We start from the raw sequence: 20,349 nt of genomic DNA, 5'->3' as shown, positions 1-20,349 counted from the left end.
CCAGGAGAACATATGATTTGAATACAATAAATAAAGTGGAAGTCTGAATAGGATTTGAATACAGCAATAACAAATAAAGTGAAAGTTTGCATAACTATTGACACATTTATTTTGAATTCAGCAATGCCAAGTTGATTTAGTCGTATGATTGAACGAAAATGTCTGTCTGGATTCCACGTCAAGCAATCGGGACGAGATCTGAGGCGGATTACCCCCTCTGCTGTGACAATTGAGGGCATCTTCCTGCCTGCAGCTCTTCATTTTGACTATGGACATCAACATGAGCTTTTCTTTGGATTGCTCACTCTGCATCCATTGCAGCCTGGTCATCTTGGAAGGGGGATCCCATGTCCCATCTGTGGTCCCTTCTCAAGAGTTCCCAGTTTGGGTTTTGTGCATTTTGCCTTGCCCTCCCGTGAGTTATAAGTGAACAGGGGATGTTGAGAATAACTGTCAACTTTGAGACTCGTCTGTGACTAGGGGCTAGTATGTCAATAAACTTGACAACATAGGCCACGCCACGGGGGGCCAAGCGAAGCCAGGGCAGAGTGGAACCAGAGTGGGCCATTCTGGAGCCTGTCATGGAAAAGTACTTTTCATCTCATCTGAGCTAGGTTGGCAACGTTCAGTGAGAATGCTTCATGGGTTGATCCGACAACGAAAGAAAGACATACATGTCAGTTAACATACGAATAAACATGTCTACTATACTACAGTAGCCCTATGGTAAAGTTTATTGACATGAGCACATAAACACTGAGTACGGATAGATCGCATTTTGACAAACAGGACAAAAACACAACTCTAGTAAAATCATATGTGGACAAAACATATCAATCTGTGTATTTGTAATTTCGCAAGTATACACGCCTGCTTGTTACTTGTCATTTCAAAGCTCAATTCGGCCATGAAAGAGGATCCCTTTTTCAGTCCGACTTGAGCGCATAGAGAACGTCATCTTGGCTAACGTTAAGGCGAATACGCTGCAGGATCCCCAAGCGGCTGGTTTCCAGCAGTAACAATCTGCAGGCTCCCAGGCGCTGACAGACCGCCAGAACCTCCGATACGCCCGTCGACTGCAGACCCTCCACCCGACACAAAGCCTGGTGCTGTATCAACACCTAGGCACGAGGGTGGCAACGGTTCCGACGCGTGCTTTTTAATTGTGATTTGCTTCCTTTACCTGTTGGAAAGTGGCCTCCTCCAAACCCAAGCGCCGAAACTCTGCAATGACAGCGCGAAGGAAGAGCTGTTCCTGCACTGACGCAAACCTGAAAAGCACGCACCGTTACTTCATGGCATCAAATGGATGAATTTGAGCTGTTCCTGCACTGACACAAAAAGCACGCACCATTACTTCATGGCATCAAATGGATGAATTATTACGCTCAGGGTCTTACTTGATGCTTGCGATGTAGGAGGAAGAAAACATTTCGTTGAGCGCATCCATCACGTGATCCATCCCTACCAATCTTGCGACCGAAGTACGAGCGACGGCGTGCTCGCAGAGCTCCGCGGCTCGGCGACAGATATCCAAACATCGACGCGCGTCGCCCGACAGAGCGGCCACCTGAGGACAAGGGTACCCAAGCTGAGGACAAAGGAACCCACCCCGAGGACAAGGGAACCCACCCCGAGGACAAGGGAACCCACCCCGAGGACAAGGGAACCCACCCCGAGGACAAGCGAACCCACCCCGAGGACAAGCGAACCCACCCCGAGGACAAGCGAACCCACCCCGAGGACAAGCGAACCCACCCTGAGGATAAGCGAACCCACGCCTGGAGTAGCAAAGCAAGTCATCTGCTAATGAGTGCTGGTCAGTACCTTCCTGGACACCAGCTGCAAAGCATCTTCTTCAAAGGCCTTGATTTTGTTCAAACGAGACATGATGATCTGCTGCAATTGCTTGTATCCATAGGGCTGGAATGACATTCGAGTTAAACCCTGCAAAAACAAGGACATCATCAATACGTAAGAATAAAACCAAACCAAACCAAACCAAACCAAACACGGCCAATCCTGACACGGACGGACGGACGGACGGCAGCTCCCTCCCAATTTTGCTCACCAGTCTGCTGGCCACTCTGTTGATCATGATCCTCTCCGGCAGGTCCATAGTGTTTGCGATGGTCAAAACCACCAGGCGGGAATGGCGCCGCGTGGGCCAGTCAAACAGGTTATACATCACATTTTGCTTTCTGGTCCACAAGAGGTCCAACTACAGATGGAAGGTACGTACATAGGACGGAAAAGTTGATTGAGGCTGAACAACACTTCATGGCTTCTAGAGATGTGGGGAAAAGTTGACATTCATGAATGCTTTCCTACAACTCCAGCGAGACATCGTCATTAGCTTGAACGCGTAAACAGGCCAACCAAAGTGCTTGGGAAGGGATTCAACGGGCCTAAAATCATTTGGACTGCGCTGAAATGTTGCGGATTAGAGAAATTCCCAAACAAATTCAGTCTCGTACGAGCACGTGTTGTTTTCACAAGTCTCGTTCAAAATAGGCGTGAGATGGGAACTTTTTAGAACTAAAAAATGCTTCTTACTTCATCCACCAAGAGCACAGTGGTTTGCTTTCTGGGAGCAGGGTTGCTGAATCGCTTCTCCAAGAGCGAAGCTGCGTGGTCAGCTGTAGCCTTCTGACTCGTTAGTTTCTGGACAAAATGTTTGCAATGAGACTGTTGAAAATGAACAGGCATGACCAGAGTACTACGTATTGACGTGACGCTCCTGGTCTGCTGAAGGCCTGCCTGCGCACTGGAGCGGCACATCTTCAAAGCGAGTCTGGAAAAGGCTGAGCTTTTGAGCTGGCTGAAAACGTGCCTACTAGCTTGCTTTCCATACATTTCAGTGGAGTGAAGGCAACATTGGTCAAAGAGCCACAAAGAGCCCTACTAGCAAGCCACCTCCGTATAGAGCATTCTGTGTGCTACGGAGTCGAGTCATTCCTGGGAATAAATGTTCTGACTGAAAGGCTCACACTGAAGACTTTGTTCACCTCAAGTATCTGAACATAGGCTTGATGAGGGTCTGTCATCTTCATCCCGTTGATCTCAACAAAGTGGAACGATGGGATCTCGTTGGCGTTTGCTGCATTCTGCAGACAACGAATCACCTCGTGCACTGTCGCCGTCTTGCCCGTCCCTGGCACACCCGAGATGTACATGCACCTAAAACACATGGGCGCACACGCAATGTCGCTCTCATTTCATTTCATCTCAGATACGCTTTGTACCAGTTCAGGAAGATTCGCGATTTGGTCCTCTGGAATGTAATAGCTGCAGAGTGGCTGCCTCAGCAGAAATGCTGACAACCATTTAAGCCCTCTTATACACTACTCCCCCTCCCCTGCTTGGAGAAGGGGGCTAAGTGACAGAATCTGCTGTAGGGATTCTGCAACCAGATCTAAGGTGGCAACGTAGTATCAGCCAGCCCCGTCTGCTTCTTTTGCAAAGGGCTGCAAAAGTCAACTGCATTCGTACATGCTGCCTTTGCTGGGTCCAGCTCGAAAAAGCAAACGCATTCTGAAAACTGTGTCATACGACAAACGACTTGCAATCCATTTCGCAGCGTTCCTGGCAAAAAATGTTCAAAAATTCTCACCCGCCTGTGCCATCAATGATTTTGCTTTCCACAAAGCTGTAAATGTCTTGAAACTCCTGCTCCCTGCAGGGTAGCGACTCGGGCACCGACGACACGTGTAGCCTAAACGAGACAAATATTCAAACTTATTACATTTGATATACGTACATGGATCATCAAATAAAAAAGATGACCATTGGATTTCTATGGCGCTTTTCCATACGAGTCAGATGCATTATCCACACGCCCGCCCAGTCCGTTCACACTCAAACTATGGCTTTACACAAGTTGTGCTTGTGCATTGTTGGAATTTTTTCTTTTTACCTTGTTCTGGCCACTTCTAATACGTAGTTGGGCCGTGGGGCTGGCATCAACCTGCTGGGGATTGTGGGGCTGCCATGGCGAGGAGTATCACTTTCTCCCTGTGTAAATAAGTAGGTCTTCATTAGTGCTAATGAGCTAAGAACCCCGTGAACACGGGCATATTTCATATCATTTACCTTCTTGCTGCGCGTTTTGCGGCACGCTCTAGCGGCGGACGGGCTTTTCTCCGAACGAGGCGGGAGACGCTCAGTGATACGCCGCCGTCTACCTTTCCTCGCTCGTTCTCCTTCATCACCATCAATCATTTCCTCGTCGTCACTGCTACTATACAGTGCCGTATTTGATGGGACAAACTCTTCCTCGTCTTCAGTGTCCAAGTCCGGCTTTGGCTGGTCATCCAGAAGATTTCTGAGTCAGTCAGAAAGCTCACAAGTTGAACAACTTCAGTTACGAATTAGAAACAGTGTTCATGTTTTCATTTATCCTGCAAATCTGCCTAATCAGAAGCCTATCTACCAAATTCAGATGACCCCGCTTAATGGTTGAGTCTTAACACTCACAATTGTTTTTTGATCCGAGAAGAAACGAGTTGAGCGGACTTCCTTTTGGATCTCTTGGGGAGTGGGGCGACGAGCACGATTGGAGCGTTCTCACGGTCCACCTCGGCAGCCCTTGCGGTGGAAGCAGAGAATAAATAAGAAAAACCAGATGAGAACGTTTCAAAGCAAAGGCTCCAAACAGCATTTTTACTCAAGAATGGCATATAAGAAGGAGCAAGATTTCAATATTGAGGAGCAATATATCGTCAAGGTTAGTCCTGAGGACCTGAAGCAAGGGTTAAATTAAACAACAAAAATATGACAATTGAATGGAGGAGTTGTCGAGATGCAGCCACTGAATATGTTCGCATTTGAGTTGGCGATTGAAAAGTCAAGTCAACTTGATTTATATGGCCCTAAATCACAAGCAGTCTCAAAGGGCTTCACATATACAAAACAAATTGACAATTCTCCTCAAAGCAAGTATGGAAGAAAAGGGAATTAAATCGCTGTGTTCCAAGACGTCTGTTCAGACCCATGATAGTTAACGTTGAAAGTGTAACGCTAACCCTTGAATTGATCAAACATTTCGAAAAGACGAGTAGCACTTACCCATATTCAAAGTTTTTCAGCTTCCTCAAAGGTTCTCCTTGCTGTCTGGTTTTCATTCTGGAAAAAAGACAGTTAGAGTTCACCGTTCTCGGCTTGGGCAATGCTGAACCATATCAAGTTGGACTCGAACTAAGCTTCAAAGTCAAACTACCAACTCTGGACGACGCAAGGTGGCTGCTACCGCCGGCCGTTTCCCGCGAGAATGACGTCACGTCCGCCCAAAAAAAAAAAAAAAATGGAAACCTTGAGCATGTCTCATTCATTGAAAGTCCTTCTGCTCATGCTGCATTCGAGGAAAGTGGGAGCTTTTCAGACTTCCAACTAGGAAAAGGGCACGAGAACGCCTTTTTGAACTGGGAGCTCCGGGTTGCGATTTTTTTTCTGGCATCATGTACACTTCTCAGCTAATCATGAAGCCAGAACACGCCACGTCATGCATATCATTAGCGGCAGAACCCGTCGCGTCATGCATATCATTAGCGGCAGAACCTGCTACGTCATGCATATCATTAGCGTCAGAACCCGTTACGTCATGCCTATCATTAGCGGCAGAATCGTCATCCATATCATTAGCACAACCGGTGTGACAAATTTGATGCGCATGTGTTATAAATTCGTGGAATTGTGTCCATGATTGAATACATACAATTAACAGAGCCAAGGTAAATTCACAGTATTATGTATGTGAAAAACGTTGAATGCTTTTAATTTTGGAACGCATGTTTGACAATTAGGTCTGCTACGTTTATGACAGGTTATGTTGTGTTGTTTTCGTCAAGTTGTCATGACAAAGGCATCTTAAACAACGTCAAGTTAGCATCAACAGTGACATCGAGCCAAAATGTTCATTCATCACAAACCTGAATATGGCTTTTTGTGGAAAATGTCTGTGTGCACATGACGACGTGCGTCACTGTCACGTGGCTGACCGAGGTGCTGAAGGAGCGGGCACTTGACAAACTAGTAGGCAACTATTAGTGCGCAGAATTTGGATGCAAGTGAGTAATTTTTTTTTTTTTTTTTTTTTTTGTAAAACAGACATTTTCCTATCTTACCCGTTTATTTTCATTTGTTAGGGAGAATAAGCAGACAACTCAAAATGTAAACATTAAAAAAGACTAAATGACCACCAATATATTCTTTTCAATAACAGTGATAAAAAACATTTGGGTCAATATATACATGTAAAGTGACAATGGTACATGAGGAAAGCAGCATAATGGCTCACGCACGCACAAGCCAGTGTTTCATGCTTTCCAATCTTCCGCAGGCTGTACTTTGTGACTCAATTGATGGTCCACCTGGAGGCCATCGCTCTTCTGACTTTCCTCCTCTGTCAGCGTCCATTGCTCCGTTCCCTCCTGACCTTCCGAGACACCATGGCGCTCTTTGGCACGTCCTTGCAGTTCAAAGCATCCCACGTGGTCTTCTTCCACCTTCTGGCTTTCCAGCTGCTCCTCAGTGGCCTGAAGCTTCAACTCCTGCATCAGTCCTTCCAGCTTAAGGGCTTTGCGGCGCTCGTTTTGTTGGATGATAGCAAAAAGGTGCTCTGTCAGCTGTTCCTTTACGTCTGTTTTCTTGTGGAGGTCCAACTTGGCCATCACGTACTCTGCTTCTGCCTTTTCGTAGCGCTTTCTGGAAGAAACAATGAAAAGAAGATCAAAAACAAGACTGAAATGTCGCTTCAATTCCTGATGCGTCAAATCAAGCAGACTCTGCCCAAAAAGTGGGTGTCTGTCAGTAAGTCCACCGCCACTCAACATTTTTATCCCCCAAGTCTTGGGCTTGAACTTTTGGTGCGAGAATGCAAAGCGTGTTCCTCACCTGGCAGTAGTGTAGTCCCAGCTGGCTTGCTCGATCTTTCCTCTTAGAATAGCGATGTCGTTGGAAACCATGTCATCAAGGGCTTGCAGCTCTTTCTGGATTCTCTTGAGCTTCACAGCCTCAGCTTGCGTTTGCTTGGACCTACATTGAGTGAGCGCTCATCTTGAGTTGCTTTTGATCTTTGGACATGACAGCCATGAGCCTCCTTCCCATGCTCCCACCCTCCCCGTATGCGGCTAAGCAAAGACACTTACTTTTCGGCTATGGTTTTTGCAAGCAGAGCCTTCTTGCGCTTATTTGCTTCTTCGATCATTTTTTGCTCCCGTTGCAGTTGCTCCAGGCGAGTCTTGTCTCGACTGCAACAATGTAAGCAATGTGTTGAAACGAAAAATGGCATCATCAGTTTGGAGCAAATAAAGATCAAACAAAAGTACTAACAGTTCGATTTCTTGTTTGTCAAGCTCCTTCACTAGCGGATTTGGCTTCTCAGCGGCAGCTTGACAGTTTTCTTGCGTCTTTTCTTCGATGAGCCTCTGCTGCGCGTGGCTTTTGGCAGCCGGGCTTCCTGGCGCCGCCATGTGCTCACACTCGGGTGGCAGCTTATTGAGCTGTTGCTCCGGCGGAAGTTGGAGGGACACGACTCCATCGCATACCTGAGCCTCAGCCTGAGCCTGAGCCTGAGCCTGAGCCTGAGCCTGAGCGGCTCGCTGGACGAGCTTCTCTCTTTGCACTTGTTGCCGACTCCGACCGGGCGCCCGTAGTTTGTGCTTGCTTGCTATCACGGAGTCTGTAACGAATGCATAAGGCGCCGTATTCTTGTGGAGCGAATCCAAACAAACGTCAGACGAGAAAAGTTCACCGACAGGTTACCTTTTTGCTGCAATCCCCGCAGTTCACTTTCTGAGAAGCCAGCCCAACTACTCATTTTATCATTTCAAACTTACACTGGCCCATTTAAAATCAAGAGAAGGGGTGAGCTGGATCGCGCCAGTTACAGGACAATCAAAACGTAAAGTTGACAGCAGCACTCAAGAAGCCGACACTGCCATGTTTCTCCCCTTCCTCGGAAGATGGTGATGATGATGATGATGCCACGTCAAGGACCAGCATAACAAGCATTGAGTTGTCCCAAGACGCGCCTGAACGGAAAAACAAACTAGAGTGATCGAATTCGTGCATAAACATTTCTTTGTTTGGATTTGTAATTGGAAAAGTAAAAACGGACTATTTTTTCCAATTGTTTTTCAATCATCACGTGCGTGCGTGCGTGCGCGTGCGTACGCGCCCGCGCGTGTGCGCGCGCGTGCATGAACGTCATTTATATTGCAGTGCAAGGTGATTTTGCATTCATTCTGCTCTTCCAAGTGAGCCACACAGGTGTCTTTTTCTTTTTTTTCTTCGAATTACTAAGATGGGCTGCTTTACATTTGCCAAAGTGGTGATGGTCCTCTTCAATTTGCTTATCTTGGTGAGTCCAGTACGCCTGTTTTCATTCGAAGCATAAGATTGGAGTGAAGTCCAAAGTAATGGTTTGTGAGATAAGAGGATTCCATCCATCCACAATGTGCACATGTCTTTTTGCAGGTGAGTGGCCTAACCCTACTGGTGATGGCAATCTGGGCGAGTGTAGACGGGGCCTCCCATCTGCAGATCCTGGGACCTTTCTCCAGCCAAAGCATGCAACATGTCAACGTGGCCCATTTCTACATGGCCATCGGGGCCTTACTGGTGCTGTTGGCTTTCTTGGGCTGCTGCGGAGCTCACAAGGGAAGCAAATGTCTTCTCCTCACAGTAAGTGGCGTGACGCCTGATTGTCAATATCCCTGAAAAGTGCATCTCCCTGTTTGTTTTCATTCGAGCCTAATTGTTTCGTTCTTCGGGAATAGATGTACGTCGAGTAGTGTACGAACCCTAACCCAGCCACAACGCATCTCTTACATAGCTGCCTAAAACGTTCCAAAAACACTAAGGGCAATACCGAATGGCACGGATGGACTCATCAAGCCAAACTTTGACCAGATTATCTATGTATCTGGTACCTGTCTTTTTTGTGCAGTTCTTCTCCATCATTCTCATTATTGTCATTGCTGAAGTGGCAGCTGCAGTTGTAGCCCTGGCTTATTCTTCATTCGTAAGTTATCCACATCAGCGTTTTCACTCGCTTCCTCACTCGGCTCCTTTACAAGCAAACAAAAACCTCTGGCGAATGCTGAAAGGGACCATGCATGCTTAGTGACACAAAGCTTTGAGTCCCATCCTGCATTGGCCAACGACCAATTTTTGTTTCACAGGCCAAGCGAATCCTTCGCACGTGGGCTAGCCCTGCTTTACACAAGCAGTACGCTAGCAACGCTGTGCTCACTAAGCCCTGCAATGCAACCATGACAGAGGTGAAGTTGACATCTTCTATGCGTACACGTTTACAGCGGTACTTTCATTTGATCGTATCATGTACAGCACTGACATTAACACGCCAAGTCTCTTTCATAGGGTTGTTTTGAACAAATCCTGCAGTCCCTTACAGAGCATGCAAACATTGTGGGAGGAATTGCAGCTGGAATTGCTATTTTAGAGGTAAATGTGCACAAAAATAGTTGATGCAATGTTACATGACGGCACTCTAAAATTGGATCTCCATACAACACCCTGTTCAATGACAACTTGAACAATTAAATGTGGATGTCAGATATTGCTTATTGAAATGTACCTTTCCATCATAATCCAATTTTTTCCTCTGACTTGCGCTTAAAGATGTTTAAATGAGCCCCCCCCCACACACACACACACACTGCGTGGAAGTGAACTGCACTGCAAAATTCAAGAGAGTGCAGATTTAACATTTCATATCATCTTTCCTCAGATTGCTGCCTTGATGGTGTCAATGTACTTGTACTGTCACATGGACAAAAGAGTAAGTTGAGAGCGGCAAACACAAATGGATCACCAAGTACGTGGCCGACGGTAGCAACCCTGCCCTCCACTACACCCGGGATGACTGCAACCTTCAAAAGTGAGCAAGGAGAGCCTGGAGCAAGACATCTCTGCTAACTCAACCAGAAGCAAATTTGGCTTCCTCCATATGAAAATGTCCATGCAAAAGAAAACACAGCCATTGACAAATTCTGTGGTTTTCAATTCACCGAAACGGCTGGCTCAATGTCAACTTTAGCGCTCGTTAACATTAGCTGTAGGTAACACCAACAAATCTAAAATAAAGGATTTATTTGTATTATCAGCACTCCACTGGTGCGAACGGTCGTCCATCCATCTGTGCGCGCCCCGCAATCGGCTAGCAAAACTCAGCACGTCGGTCATTGACTAGTGACTACGACCAGGCAGAGAAGAACAAACAATTGTGGAGTGAAAAAGAGTTTTCCGCAACTTTAATGTCACTTGGAGTTGTACAAATCACAATATTCTTGATGTTCGTGCATTTTCCAGGGCCTTAATCTGAATATTTTCTCAGTTTGCTGTACTACAAAGAAAAGAAATCCAACCAGAGGCAACTGAGCCATGCAGTCAATATTGAAAACCCACAGGGCTTTTTAAAGAACCATCCTCAACCTCCACAGTTAAAAATACATATGCAACATTTCTCCTCAAAATATATACATATGTACATATGTATACATGATCATCATTTTGAATCTTGAAATAGAGACAAAAGAAAACCAAACACTTTGATTGATAAGGGACAAATAAATACAGAAAACTTAAACAGTGTGTGCCAAATGGCCGAAGCTCTCAGTAGTTAAAAGAAAGAAAATTGAAAATTTGACACCATAACTATATAACACTGCTTGCTCTTTTCTTTAATCAGTCAACTTTTCTGGATGGGGTTTTTTTTCCCCCCAAATTTGCCTTTGTTTTTTTTTTCGTCAGGTTTTCATGTATTATAGTAGTAATCATATATATGATCAAAGGATGAGGTTCATCAACAGGTGGATTTGTTTTTCCTTGAAACATCATCAGCACTGTATGAATTACAATGTATGGTCAAATCAAGATTGCACAAGCTGACTGATGAGAGTCAAGACATTTTTGAAATCAGGGTAAAAAATGACATTGAGTGCCACAAATCCATCTCTGACTAAAATGTGCTGTTGAGCATTTTCTTTCTTAGGCATTTTCTTTTCTTTCTTTCTTTCCTGTTTATTGCGTGGGATGGGTTCCAAACCAACCCGCAGTAGCTGGGCCTTTTTTTTTTTTTTTAGATACATCATCTCATACCTCCCATACACTTTTAACACGACAGCTTATAGCTGCTCTGCTGGTGCAGCCTCTTCTTTGGTGGGAGGCTCTAAGTGGATTGGTTTGACATTGGCAGGTTTCTTCACACTGGTCACAATAAAGAAACAGACACAAGTGTTATCCATCCATTCCATCTACTCCAGTTATTTTGTTGGGAAAAATACCCACAATAACTAACTTACGAGTATGGGGAGATTGGCACGGCCACCACCAGGACATGATTCCTCTTTCTAAAGAGCCTCCACAAGCCTTGGTGATTTCCACGAACATCCAAGTCCCAAACATGGAGGCACTTGGTCGAGGAATGAGGGAGACACAAGTGGCTTTTGAGACAAGGCAGACATCGCGACTGACGTCATGTCATGTTCATCTGGCATCTTAATATCATATCCCATCTCCCTCCATCCGTTTTTGCCAGCATGCTCGACATGGTTCATTCAAGCTACGACGAGGGTGAATGGGAGAGCAAGTCCTGGCCGCCAAACAGAAAAGCTTTTGCAGCGTCTACCTTAGCCAGCTCGGTCCAGGTGGAGGTGTCCGTCTCAGACTCCATCTTTATGAACATGACGTAGATTTTGCCCACAGAAGAGTCTGGCAGCATGGTGTCCTCACACGGGTTCTTGGTGTGGTCCAGCACCTCCGCCTCCCTGCAATCAATCACAAACTTGTTCAATCGGAGAAAGATAGAAAGTCCAAATTTCTCCTCCTTCAAATCAACACGATGCTCAGTGTTCAATCTAAAGGTCACTCACCCGAACAGGTTTTGTATTTCCACTTCATAAGCATCCTTCTTTAAGCTGGAAAAACAAGGAGGGGAAAGAAAAAACAACAAAACATTTGCTTCACACTTCTTCCAAATGTAATAGATGAGTGCAACAGTGTTAGAACCCCAGCCAGCGCCGGCCGGCCGGCCGGTCCTGTGTATAAAAGCACGAGTCATACACCTGTCCACGTTCTTCAGCTGCACGCGAGGAACCGTGTTAAACTTGTGTTTCTTGAAATACACCTCCTATGGAAAAAGAACACAAAGAAGAACCTTGACTATGCATTACAATGATATGAAATGAAACGAAGGGGTTGAAGAGCTTACATGAAAGTAGCCATTCATGTTGAGGCCGATGATGCCAAAGTGGTAGGAGCGGGACACGTCGGGTATGATGCACTCTCGGCCCTTCCTCTGCTCTGGCATTCGCATCCACATGTCCCAATCCCACAACTAGGTAGGAGAGGCGCAGCGTCGTAGCACAGCGACAACACAAGGAGGGCGAGAAGAGAGAATGGCGCACCTTCTCCGGTGTTGGCCATTTGGGCTCCAGTTCGTCCTTATAGAGGCTCTTTTTCAGGACCCAGCCCAGGCCGGGCATGCTCTCCACTCTGTAGAGCAAGGCGGGATCCTCTGCCGTGTGTTCGTAGCCCTACGCCGGCCGCACATCCAGTCAACGTACTCAAAGATCAATCAAACAATTGATCATATTTGAAAATACACAGTGATGACACAACACAACCTAAGGCAAATCCTCGGTTCTCACGTTTTTTGGGCAAAAAAAACAACAACAAAAAAACAGACAGGTACATCCAAAGGAACTCAACCAGTAGGCTTTGTTCAAAAGAAAAACAAAGGCCTTTGTTGATTCACCTGATCGTTCCAAGCTGAGATGCAATACAGGCTCTCGTCCTCATCCAACAGATGGATGGTCTGACTCAGAAAACTTGGAACAAGAGCAAAAACAAAGTGGGCAACCGCAGCGTGTGGGCTTCAGCCATTTGTTACCCATGAAAAAGTACGTACCTGAAAAAGTCAATGGAGATGTCCAAATCTTCCTCTACCACAATAGCATATTTGGCCTCCTGGAGAAAAAAAGGATCTTTGGTAGAAAGTGTCATCATTTGAATAGAATTCATGCCCCCATTCAAATGAATACGTACGAAATTGACTCAGCAGTGTACTGTCATCACATTGATTTGAACAAACGGAAGGAAAGAAAAAGAAAAAAACCCAAAATCAACAATGCGGCTGTTTTCGGGAGAAGGCTCACCGGATGAAGGTTGAACGTTGCAGTCAGACTGGCCTTGTAGTGCTGTGACCAAGAAGGGCAAATCTATATGATTCTTTTTTGTAAACGTACCAAAGGAAATCATGAAATAAAAACAGGACAATTATAGCCGACAGCTAAAGCACTTTTTAGGTTTTGCCCTCGTATCATTTCAGTACCAGTGTGGAGATGATATTTCATCTCAAGATAGCCTCTCTATCTGGAGGCACCGACCTGTGACACCCGAGCATTCTTAATGCTGATGGGTGTGTGCTGAACTCCCTTCAGTCCAAACAGCGCCACCACATCCATAGGCTCCTGAGTCACGCATGGAAAAAGAACGGGATCAGTCTAGCGTCCGTGTGGCTTCTCCTCCTGGCCGGTGGTCAAGCAACCCCCCCCCCCAAGATTCAATTCATTTCCCGGAGATGATTTACGTACATACCTCGTAATAGCCATCAATGAAGACGGTGACCATCTGCGGGTTAACACCATGAGCGGAAAGAAGCGACCTGAGCATCCTGAAAAGGCATGGCAAATAACGAGGCCACTAGAATTGTCTAACTTTTCAAACAACAACCAAGAACCGATCCCCCCCTTTTAAAGCCGAGCGCTTACCGATAGAGATAGTTGGGTCTGTTTCCCGCAATGACGGCGACGGGGACGTTGAAGACGCTATTATTGGGCAGCTAGAGGAGAGAAAATGCAAGAGGCGCTGCTGCTGCTAAGGCACATTATCATATCGAATCTTTTTCCATACTCGAGCTGCTGGCTCAAGCAAAAGTTCGACTATGAAATTGGCGGCGTCTTACAGGTTCCGGGTTGAATTCGATGGGCGCCGGGTCTTTGCAGCTGCAGATGCTGCCGTATCCCTCCACTTTGCTGCAGAACAGCTTGCGCCGCCTGTTCCACTCCGTGTCTGCCCAACGGCACTCGCCCTCTGAGCACATCAAACTTGAATCAATCGGCCACCAATCAGCCCTTGGAAAAATGCATCACTCTACGGACACCAAGCGGGGCCGCAGCTAGAAATAATGAACAAAGACTGAGTGCCCAAGATGAGCAAGGAGCGGCGAGATCGCAGGTGTCCAACTCACGGCCCACCACATCATTTTATGTGGCCCGCAAAGGCAAATTGTGCACCAAATCCGTGCGGCATTACTAGAATTGCAAATTGACTTCACTTTTAATATCTTTTTTTTTTTTTTTTTAACATTTAACCAGTTTTTACACGTTTGATTTGTTTTGTAGCTTTGACTGTATATAATATGAGGTGCTCATACATTGATTTGGGTCGACAGTCGAAAGAAGCGATGACTACATTCCGGCCCGCGACAAAAATGAATTGGACGCTCGATGATTGGATTGCAAACGACAGCCTACCTACCTACCTACCTTCAGAGGCAGTGAGCTGCACTTCTGTTTTCAGAAGAACCGGATCGCCCCAGGTGGAAAGAGCAGGAGATTTGGAATGCTTTTCACCATACACTTGACCTACAAAAACAAATGTGCAGCTCGTCAGTCAAAAAAGAACAGACATTGGCTTACCTACGGAACCTACTACTATTTGTGGCTTTCGAGAAAGCCTCGTTCGTGTTCCAGTTACACCATTGTCAAAGAAACTCCACCTCCTTTTTTCACCACCAGAGTCCACATGTCTCTCCAGCTGAGAAGGAGCGAGACCTGGCTCCCCAGACTTTTCAGCAAGGTTTTGGCCGCATCTTTGAGATGGAACGTACCCTCGTCCTGCACACAAAACAGCGGGCGACGACGTCAAAAAGAGTGAGGCTATTGAGAGCTAGTAACTTACCTTAATGGTGAAGATAAGAACTCGACCTCGAGTCACCATATTGACAAAGAGGATCATGGCTTCGTCCTCATGAGGTGAGTAGGTATCAAAAATTCTCTTGGCCATCACGTGACCCTCGGAAAGAGAAAAAAGGCCAAAGAAATATTTATCTCCACCGTATTGATTTCAAGCCATGAATCCATCCATGATCCCTCCCCACGGGGGTCGCGGGCAGGCGGGCGGGCGGGCGGGCGCACGTCCCATCTTACAGGGGGAACACATGCAAACTCCACACGGGAGCCAGAACGGAACCTCTGAAGATATCAAGGAGATGATGCTTACTGTAGCCTGGTTGAGAACAATCACATGGATGCCTCTTCCTTGCTGCGGCGTGTCATCCTCCAGCACCTGCAGGAAAGCAGAATGTCTCCAAAAATCAAGGGGAGAAACCTTTGCTCATTTAGTTGTATGTGCAGTCAAGCGCGTCAATATGTGTCAACATAGGAACGTTGTCAGTTGGCCGCGCTTTTTCACTCACCGTGGTGCCATCCACCGCCACGTAAACTTTGGAGCGGCTCGAGTACACCTCAATGTCAAGGACCTTGCGCCCGTTTGCCTTTGGTCTGCGAGGAGTCTCCATGTTGGGCATTACGTCCTCTAAAAGAAAAGCATTGATGAATTCCAGCGCGCCCACGGCGGGTTTCGGACAAAACAGAATCAACGCCATACCATATTCTTGAGCTGCTGCCGCTGCTGCTGCTGCTGCTTCTTCCTCATTAGCAACTCTTCTTGTGTCCAAGATGAGTTTAATATTGACTACGACAGTTACCAGCAGAAACAGTACAGCGCCAGCCTGTGAAAGAAAAATGAAAGTCACAGAGTTCTTCAAATTGGTCGTTTTGAAATGTGAGGACGGCAAAAAAAGTCAATGACGCTTTGACATCAAATTAAAAATGACGACACCTACGAAAAACAAAGTGACAACTTACACCACTGCAAAGAATTGATTTGCAACATTGATTTCATCTGCAGTTGCTGCTGATGGTGGAGTGAGTGAGTGAGTGAGTGAGTGAGTGAGTGAGTGAGTGAGTGAGTGAGTGAGTGAGTGAGTGAGTGAGTGAGTGAGTGAGTGAGTGAGTGAGTGAGTGAGTGAGAGCGAGTGAGCGAGCGAGCGATACGTGAAACGTTGCTCTCACCTGACAGAAGCGACGAATAGACCTCTTGTTGAACACTTTGTATTTGTAAGTGAGGTACAAGCTTCTTTGCTGGCGGGGTATAAATGGCTTGGCTCGGGGGTTGGGAGTCCACGTCTCCATTCCGCTACAAATCTTGTCCTGGTCGTCGTCGTCCTCAGTGGCAAAAAGTGCCAATTAGGCGCATCGTCGATCTAGTGCAAAGAAACACAACAGCGACAAGCTGGCCTGAAAGCATTTCGCCGAACCTCGCTCGTAGAAGGATAACGAACGACCCAACGGTGCGCACGTCGCCTGGTTGAATCAAGTGCAGAAATCAACTTGAGCTTGCTCGCGAGAACAATCAAACGAGGTGAAGCCCTACCTACCTACCTACCTACCTACTTTTTCTGCAACATGCCGATTGAAGGATCTGTCGCAGGATCCGTGACGTCACAAATGACGTCTCTCGTGACTCTCTGGTTTCCGGTTGGCTGCTGCCGCTGCCGCTGCTGAACCCCAACACACGGTATCTCGGCCCTCTCCACTGCCACCAAGCGGGCAAATGTGTGTAGTCACTTGAATGGAGCCGCTGCTGAACTCCAACACACGGTATCTCGGCCCTCTCCACTGCCACCAAGCGGGCAAACGTGTGTAGTCACTTGAATGGCCGATCGAACGTGATCATGCGAGACCCGTCTTTGTATTCCATATGAAAAGATACATGTTATTTGGTCAAGTGAATGAAGACGACGCACGCACAACAGATCTTTTCCGAACGAAAGGTTGACTTGACGTCACCATCCAGAGTCCAAGAACAATGGCCATGTTTTACTGCGCCATAAAAGCTTGAACTGATCTTGTGGTGCAGCACCCAAAGCAACACGTAAGAGTTCCTTGGGAGAAACAGCTTCACGATGAGGTGAATGAGTTCTGCCTTTGAGATCGCTCATTTTGCACTTGTCTGCGTTGAGATGTGTTTGTCGGTGTCCACGACTGGGCCTTTCTCCGCTACTTTTCTTTCTCATCTTCGTATTCTCTTGTGGATTTTTTTCTTTCTTTTCTCGCTCAACTGCTCCGTCCGCGTTTTCCCCTTTAACACCAGTCCCCGTCCACTTTCAGTGCCCAACGGACTCGAACAACATTGAAGACCGAGCTGGAGAGCCTGCAATGTCACTTCACGTGGAACCTGAACCTCCAAAGATCCAAACTTTTCCTCCTCCGAGATCAACTGGAAGATATTGGCGTGGTGGAGGGATACAAGTGGCTGGGGCACATTTACAACTTGCAAGGTTACGTACGCTACCGGCTCGGGAGTAGCAAAGATGCCTTGGCTTTCTTCAGCATGGCTGCGGAGGCGTTGCGTCAGATGAGAAATACTGTCTCGGAGGAGGGCCCGTGGCTGGCGGTCAACTACGGGAACTTGGCTTGGCTGCACTACCGCATGGGAGAAGCCGCACAATGTCAGACTTACCTGTCCAAGGTTGACAACCTTGGGACTGAATATCCGTCACCGTGTCCAGAGGAACTCCACCCCGAGATCTGCGCTGAAAAAGCCTGGGCTCTGATGAAATTCGGCAAAGACAATACACTTGTGGCGCTGCGATATTTTCAGAGGGCCATCAGGATGCAGCCTGACATGATCGAGTGGCACTCCAGTCACGTGCTAGCGTTAGCGAGAACGTCCAAGCTGTATCAAAGCGGACTCGACGGGAACGCTTTTGAGAAACTGAAAGTAGCTAAAAAACACGACCCCGATAACCTGTACCTTGCGGCAATTTACCTGGCCGCTTGTGCCGCTCGAGGAAGAAGAATTGAAGGGGAAGCGCGGCAATTGGCCAAGGAGATTCTGAAAAAGCCCGTCAGCAGCTACAGCGGCATTAAACCGTTACTCAAAGTGTTCCGGGTGTATTTATCAATGGACGAAGCTCTCGACTTGGCAGAAGAAGCTCTGGAAAGACATCCGGGAGAACGTTATCTTAAGAGGTGTGCTGCAATCTGCTACAAAAAGAAGGTTTTTTCACACAGGGACATTTTGCCGGAACCAGCGCTGGTCGACAGGGCCGTCGGTCTCTATCGAGAAGTGATTCTTCTCTACCGTCAATCTTCGCTCAAGAGAAAATTAACTCTGGCAAATCTATATGTAAAATCGACTCACGAGCAAGCTAAAGCCGCTGAGATATTTGAGCAACTCCTTCTCCATCAGGGTGAGCAGGAACCCGGAGACAGACAGATGCTTTATAACTACTATGCAAAATATTTACAGTCCGCCCAGAGAGAGAGATACAAGTCGATAGAATATTACATGAGGGCAGCAGCTATACAACATCCATCTGTCTATCGCCTAAACAGCATTCAAATCCTGGAGAAAATCAGGGAAAGAGAAAGAAACAAAATGTGCCGAGAAATAGAGGAGTTTCTAAACAACCTGCAGGGCTGAGAAAAAAATAGCCTGCCTATCTCCTCACTGGAACTATGCACGTAGTTCTGGGAGTTATTCTGTCATTCACTGACAGATATGTTTCTGAACCTTTCATTTTCTTTCAATGAACATCATGAAATAGAATGAAAAGTTCAACAGCAGATTGTGATTTGCAGAACGTGGCCACTGGGGGGCGACATTTAACCAACTCCGTACACGCACTGATTGAGTCACGTTTTCGCACGGGGTACGGCCGACATCGGGCAACCAAGCATCGCACCGCATCCCACCGCATCGCACCGCATCGCACCGCACCGCACCGCACCGCACCGCACCGCACAGCCACCCGGCCTCATACAGACTTACAATTTGGAGTGTTCAATTGGCCTACTTTGGATGCTTTGGACATTTATTTCATCTATATTGTCCAGTTTATTTGACATTTTCACAGTTGCATCGAACAGTTAAGGATTCATACATGTTCAAAGAAATGACGTAATACATACTTTCTTTCCCCTCCTGGTCCTTATTTGTCAATAGTAAACCGCACGTCAATGTATACCAATATCAACCAATACTCACTCATATTGTCATCTGCTCTTCAGTCACTGTGATATACTTTTCAGTCGTACCGTCCAGCCCGACCTAAGATTGATTCTTCTCACATTTTCGACGTGATGTCGCATCGATGCTACTTTTCTGAACCAGTCTATGGCATTTCACATGATATGTTAGAATAAAGTACTGTTGCCTAAAGGGTACATGGTTCTTTCAAACATACAAAGTGTCATCTTCACAGGAAATGAAAAGACAAACCGAAGTGTAACAATTGAATGAAAGCATGAACGTACGTGAAAGCCGACTGAAGATTTGTGTGCATTGCACGGCACGGCACGGCACATGTTTCTCATCCGAGAGAATGTCACCTGCGGTGAAGGCAGTGCGAGAGTGTCCATTTGGAGAGCGTGGGAGCGACTTGGAGAGGGAAAACAAGTGAGTTGTCACAGGTGCGCGCACGGCTACTGGGCTCGCCGAGTTCGGGGGGAAAACAAATGAGTTGTCACAGGTGCGCGGCTGCAACCGAGCTCGCGGCGCGCCGCGGCGCAGCCCAGCACAAGCCCAACCCAGCCCAGCCCAGCCCAGGCGGGCCAAGCCCAGCCCAGCCCAGCCCAGCCGGGCCAAGCCCTTCAGGCGTCCAAACAAGAGAGGGCAACATGGGCGTTTGATCATGCTGCTGGTTGGGTTGACCCCGCTGCCATTCTAAAAGCATTTGTAACCACTTTCTTAATGTCTACCTTTCCAGATGGCTGGCTGCTCATTTGACTGTTCGGAGTGAGCTAAGGAAGCAACAGCCACTTTTATTTTGCTGTCTAATCATAAACATGTTTGGTACAAATTGTGCAATCACGTCATTATCGCCATCTCAAACTCATAATTATGTTGAAGCAATAATGATAACGTGTTGTTTGTTATGCCCGAACATGAGTCGCCAGCTGCCAACGGGTCCGACAAGGTCGTGTGACGCACATGAGAAAAGGTGCATTTCATTTGCATATCGTGACAACTACCAGAAGATTGTTGGCATACCGCGGCAGGTGCTTCATGTCTGCGAGTGCGTGCGTGCGTGCGTGTGAGGGAAGCCATACCGGTTCATGCAAAAAGTCATCTGCGTCCACCAAGGGCAGTTCACAGCCCTGAAAGCTGCGCATAAATCACGGCCAATTTGGACAGGTGGACTCCAGCTGTGTCCAAATTGGCAGGCCGCGTCGTCCAACGCACAATGTGGCGACG

At 46.9% G+C, this 20,349-nt stretch overlaps 5 protein-coding genes across 13 annotated transcripts; 2 read left to right on the top strand and 3 right to left on the bottom strand.

Moving 5' to 3' along the window:
* Nucleotides 1-711: 711 nt before the first annotated feature.
* On the bottom strand, nt 712-5,334 carry orc1 (origin recognition complex, subunit 1). 4 transcript variants are annotated; one of them, XM_088394625.1, is made up of 13 exons: nt 5,219-5,334; nt 5,068-5,124; nt 4,477-4,587; nt 4,093-4,324; nt 3,917-4,014; nt 3,614-3,715; nt 3,009-3,180; nt 2,557-2,664; nt 2,072-2,221; nt 1,828-1,947; nt 1,401-1,570; nt 1,184-1,271; nt 712-1,121 (listed from the first exon to the last, which is right to left on the bottom strand). In XM_088394625.1, exons 2-13 carry the CDS (start codon nt 5,121-5,123, stop codon nt 927-929), a joined length of 1,602 nt encoding a protein of 533 aa, XP_088250751.1. In that variant the 5' UTR covers nt 5,124; nt 5,219-5,334; the 3' UTR covers nt 712-926. The 4 variants fall into 4 exon arrangements, with proteins under 4 accessions (XP_088250751.1, XP_088250750.1, XP_088250752.1 ...); XM_088394624.1 differs by having other exon boundaries at nt 5,311-5,329; XM_088394626.1 differs by having other exon boundaries at nt 5,223-5,325.
* Nucleotides 5,335-5,651: 317 nt separating this feature from the next.
* tspan1 (tetraspanin 1) lies at nt 5,652-11,108 on the top strand. 2 transcript variants are annotated; one of them, XM_088394661.1, is made up of 7 exons: nt 5,652-6,065; nt 6,338-8,359; nt 8,476-8,682; nt 8,948-9,022; nt 9,183-9,281; nt 9,382-9,465; nt 9,752-11,108. In XM_088394661.1, exons 2-7 carry the CDS (start codon nt 8,303-8,305, stop codon nt 9,809-9,811), a joined length of 582 nt encoding a protein of 193 aa, XP_088250787.1. In that variant the 5' UTR covers nt 5,652-6,065; nt 6,338-8,302; the 3' UTR covers nt 9,812-11,108. The 2 variants fall into 2 exon arrangements, with proteins under 2 accessions (XP_088250787.1, XP_088250788.1); XM_088394662.1 differs by lacking the exon at nt 8,948-9,022.
* gorab (golgin, rab6-interacting) lies at nt 6,109-7,982 on the bottom strand. The gene is made up of 5 exons (XM_088394653.1): nt 7,762-7,982; nt 7,330-7,678; nt 7,146-7,247; nt 6,892-7,032; nt 6,109-6,702 (listed from the first exon to the last, which is right to left on the bottom strand). Exons 1-5 carry the CDS (start codon nt 7,814-7,816, stop codon nt 6,315-6,317), a joined length of 1,035 nt encoding a protein of 344 aa, XP_088250779.1. The 5' UTR covers nt 7,817-7,982; the 3' UTR covers nt 6,109-6,314.
* pomgnt1 (protein O-linked mannose N-acetylglucosaminyltransferase 1 (beta 1,2-)) lies at nt 10,260-20,329 on the bottom strand. Of its 5 annotated transcripts, none has more exons than XM_088394617.1 (22): nt 20,205-20,329; nt 16,161-16,351; nt 15,694-15,817; nt 15,503-15,621; nt 15,307-15,372; nt 14,986-15,099; nt 14,804-14,921; nt 14,571-14,669; nt 13,988-14,115; nt 13,794-13,864; nt 13,621-13,696; nt 13,410-13,493; nt 13,179-13,220; nt 12,932-12,990; nt 12,779-12,851; nt 12,429-12,557; nt 12,233-12,358; nt 12,087-12,151; nt 11,895-11,939; nt 11,651-11,789; nt 11,325-11,434; nt 10,260-11,229 (listed from the first exon to the last, which is right to left on the bottom strand). In XM_088394617.1, exons 2-22 carry the CDS (start codon nt 16,278-16,280, stop codon nt 11,148-11,150), a joined length of 1,989 nt encoding a protein of 662 aa, XP_088250743.1. In that variant the 5' UTR covers nt 16,281-16,351; nt 20,205-20,329; the 3' UTR covers nt 10,260-11,147. The 5 variants fall into 5 exon arrangements, with proteins under 5 accessions (XP_088250743.1, XP_088250742.1, XP_088250739.1 ...); XM_088394616.1 differs by lacking the exon at nt 20,205-20,329 and adding an exon at nt 19,410-19,598; XM_088394613.1 differs by lacking the exon at nt 20,205-20,329 and adding an exon at nt 16,538-16,707.
* Nucleotides 16,722-19,308, top strand: LOC148389138 (antiviral innate immune response effector IFIT1-like). Its single transcript, XM_088394647.1, has 2 exons — nt 16,722-17,058; nt 17,259-19,308. The coding sequence occupies exons 1-2, from the start codon at nt 17,054-17,056 to the stop codon at nt 18,574-18,576; spliced, it is 1,323 nt and encodes a 440-aa protein (XP_088250773.1). The 5' UTR covers nt 16,722-17,053; the 3' UTR covers nt 18,577-19,308.
* Nucleotides 20,330-20,349: the final 20 nt, after the last annotated feature.

Source organism: Syngnathus floridae, chromosome 13, assembly GCF_059516105.1.
Source record: "Syngnathus floridae isolate MCC-2025c chromosome 13, RoL_Sflo_1.0, whole genome shotgun sequence".
NCBI lineage: Eukaryota > Metazoa > Chordata > Actinopteri > Syngnathiformes > Syngnathidae > Syngnathus > Syngnathus floridae.
This window is presented reverse-complemented; position numbering and strand designations above follow the sequence as displayed.

Bases quoted from the DNA above. Each gene is read 5' to 3' on its own strand.
- gorab (XM_088394653.1), bottom strand. From the start codon at position 7,816: ATGAGTAGTTGGGCTGGCTTCTCAGAAAGTGAACTGCGGGGATTGCAG. The intron at 7,679-7,761 runs GTAACCTGTCGG...CATTCGTTACAG, and splicing joins GCGGGGATTGCAGCAAAAAG to ACTCCGTGATAGCAAGCAAG. The intron at 7,033-7,145 runs GTAAGTGTCTTT...CACTCAATGTAG, and splicing joins GCAAAAACCATAGCCGAAAA to GTCCAAGCAAACGCAAGCTG.
- pomgnt1 (XM_088394617.1), bottom strand. From the start codon at position 16,280: ATGGAGACGTGGACTCCCAACCCCCGAGCCAAGCCATTTATACCCCGC. The intron at 15,100-15,306 runs GTAAGCATCATC...TCTCTTTCCGAG, and splicing joins TTGTTCTCAACCAGGCTACA to GGTCACGTGATGGCCAAGAG. The intron at 12,991-13,178 runs GTGAGCCTTCTC...TTTTTTCTCCAG, and splicing joins CAACGTTCAACCTTCATCCG to GAGGCCAAATATGCTATTGT.
- orc1 (XM_088394625.1), bottom strand. From the start codon at position 5,123: ATGAAAACCAGACAGCAAGGAGAACCTTTGAGGAAGCTGAAAAACTTT. The intron at 4,015-4,092 runs GTAAATGATATG...TTATTTACACAG, and splicing joins GCAAAACGCGCAGCAAGAAG to GGAGAAAGTGATACTCCTCG. The intron at 2,665-3,008 runs GTGAACAAAGTC...CATTTTGTCCAG, and splicing joins CCTATGTTCAGATACTTGAG to AAACTAACGAGTCAGAAGGC.
- tspan1 (XM_088394661.1), top strand. From the start codon at position 8,303: ATGGGCTGCTTTACATTTGCCAAAGTGGTGATGGTCCTCTTCAATTTG. The intron at 8,683-8,947 runs GTAAGTGGCGTG...TTTTTTGTGCAG, and splicing joins GCAAATGTCTTCTCCTCACA to TTCTTCTCCATCATTCTCAT. The intron at 9,023-9,182 runs GTAAGTTATCCA...TTTGTTTCACAG, and splicing joins CCCTGGCTTATTCTTCATTC to GCCAAGCGAATCCTTCGCAC.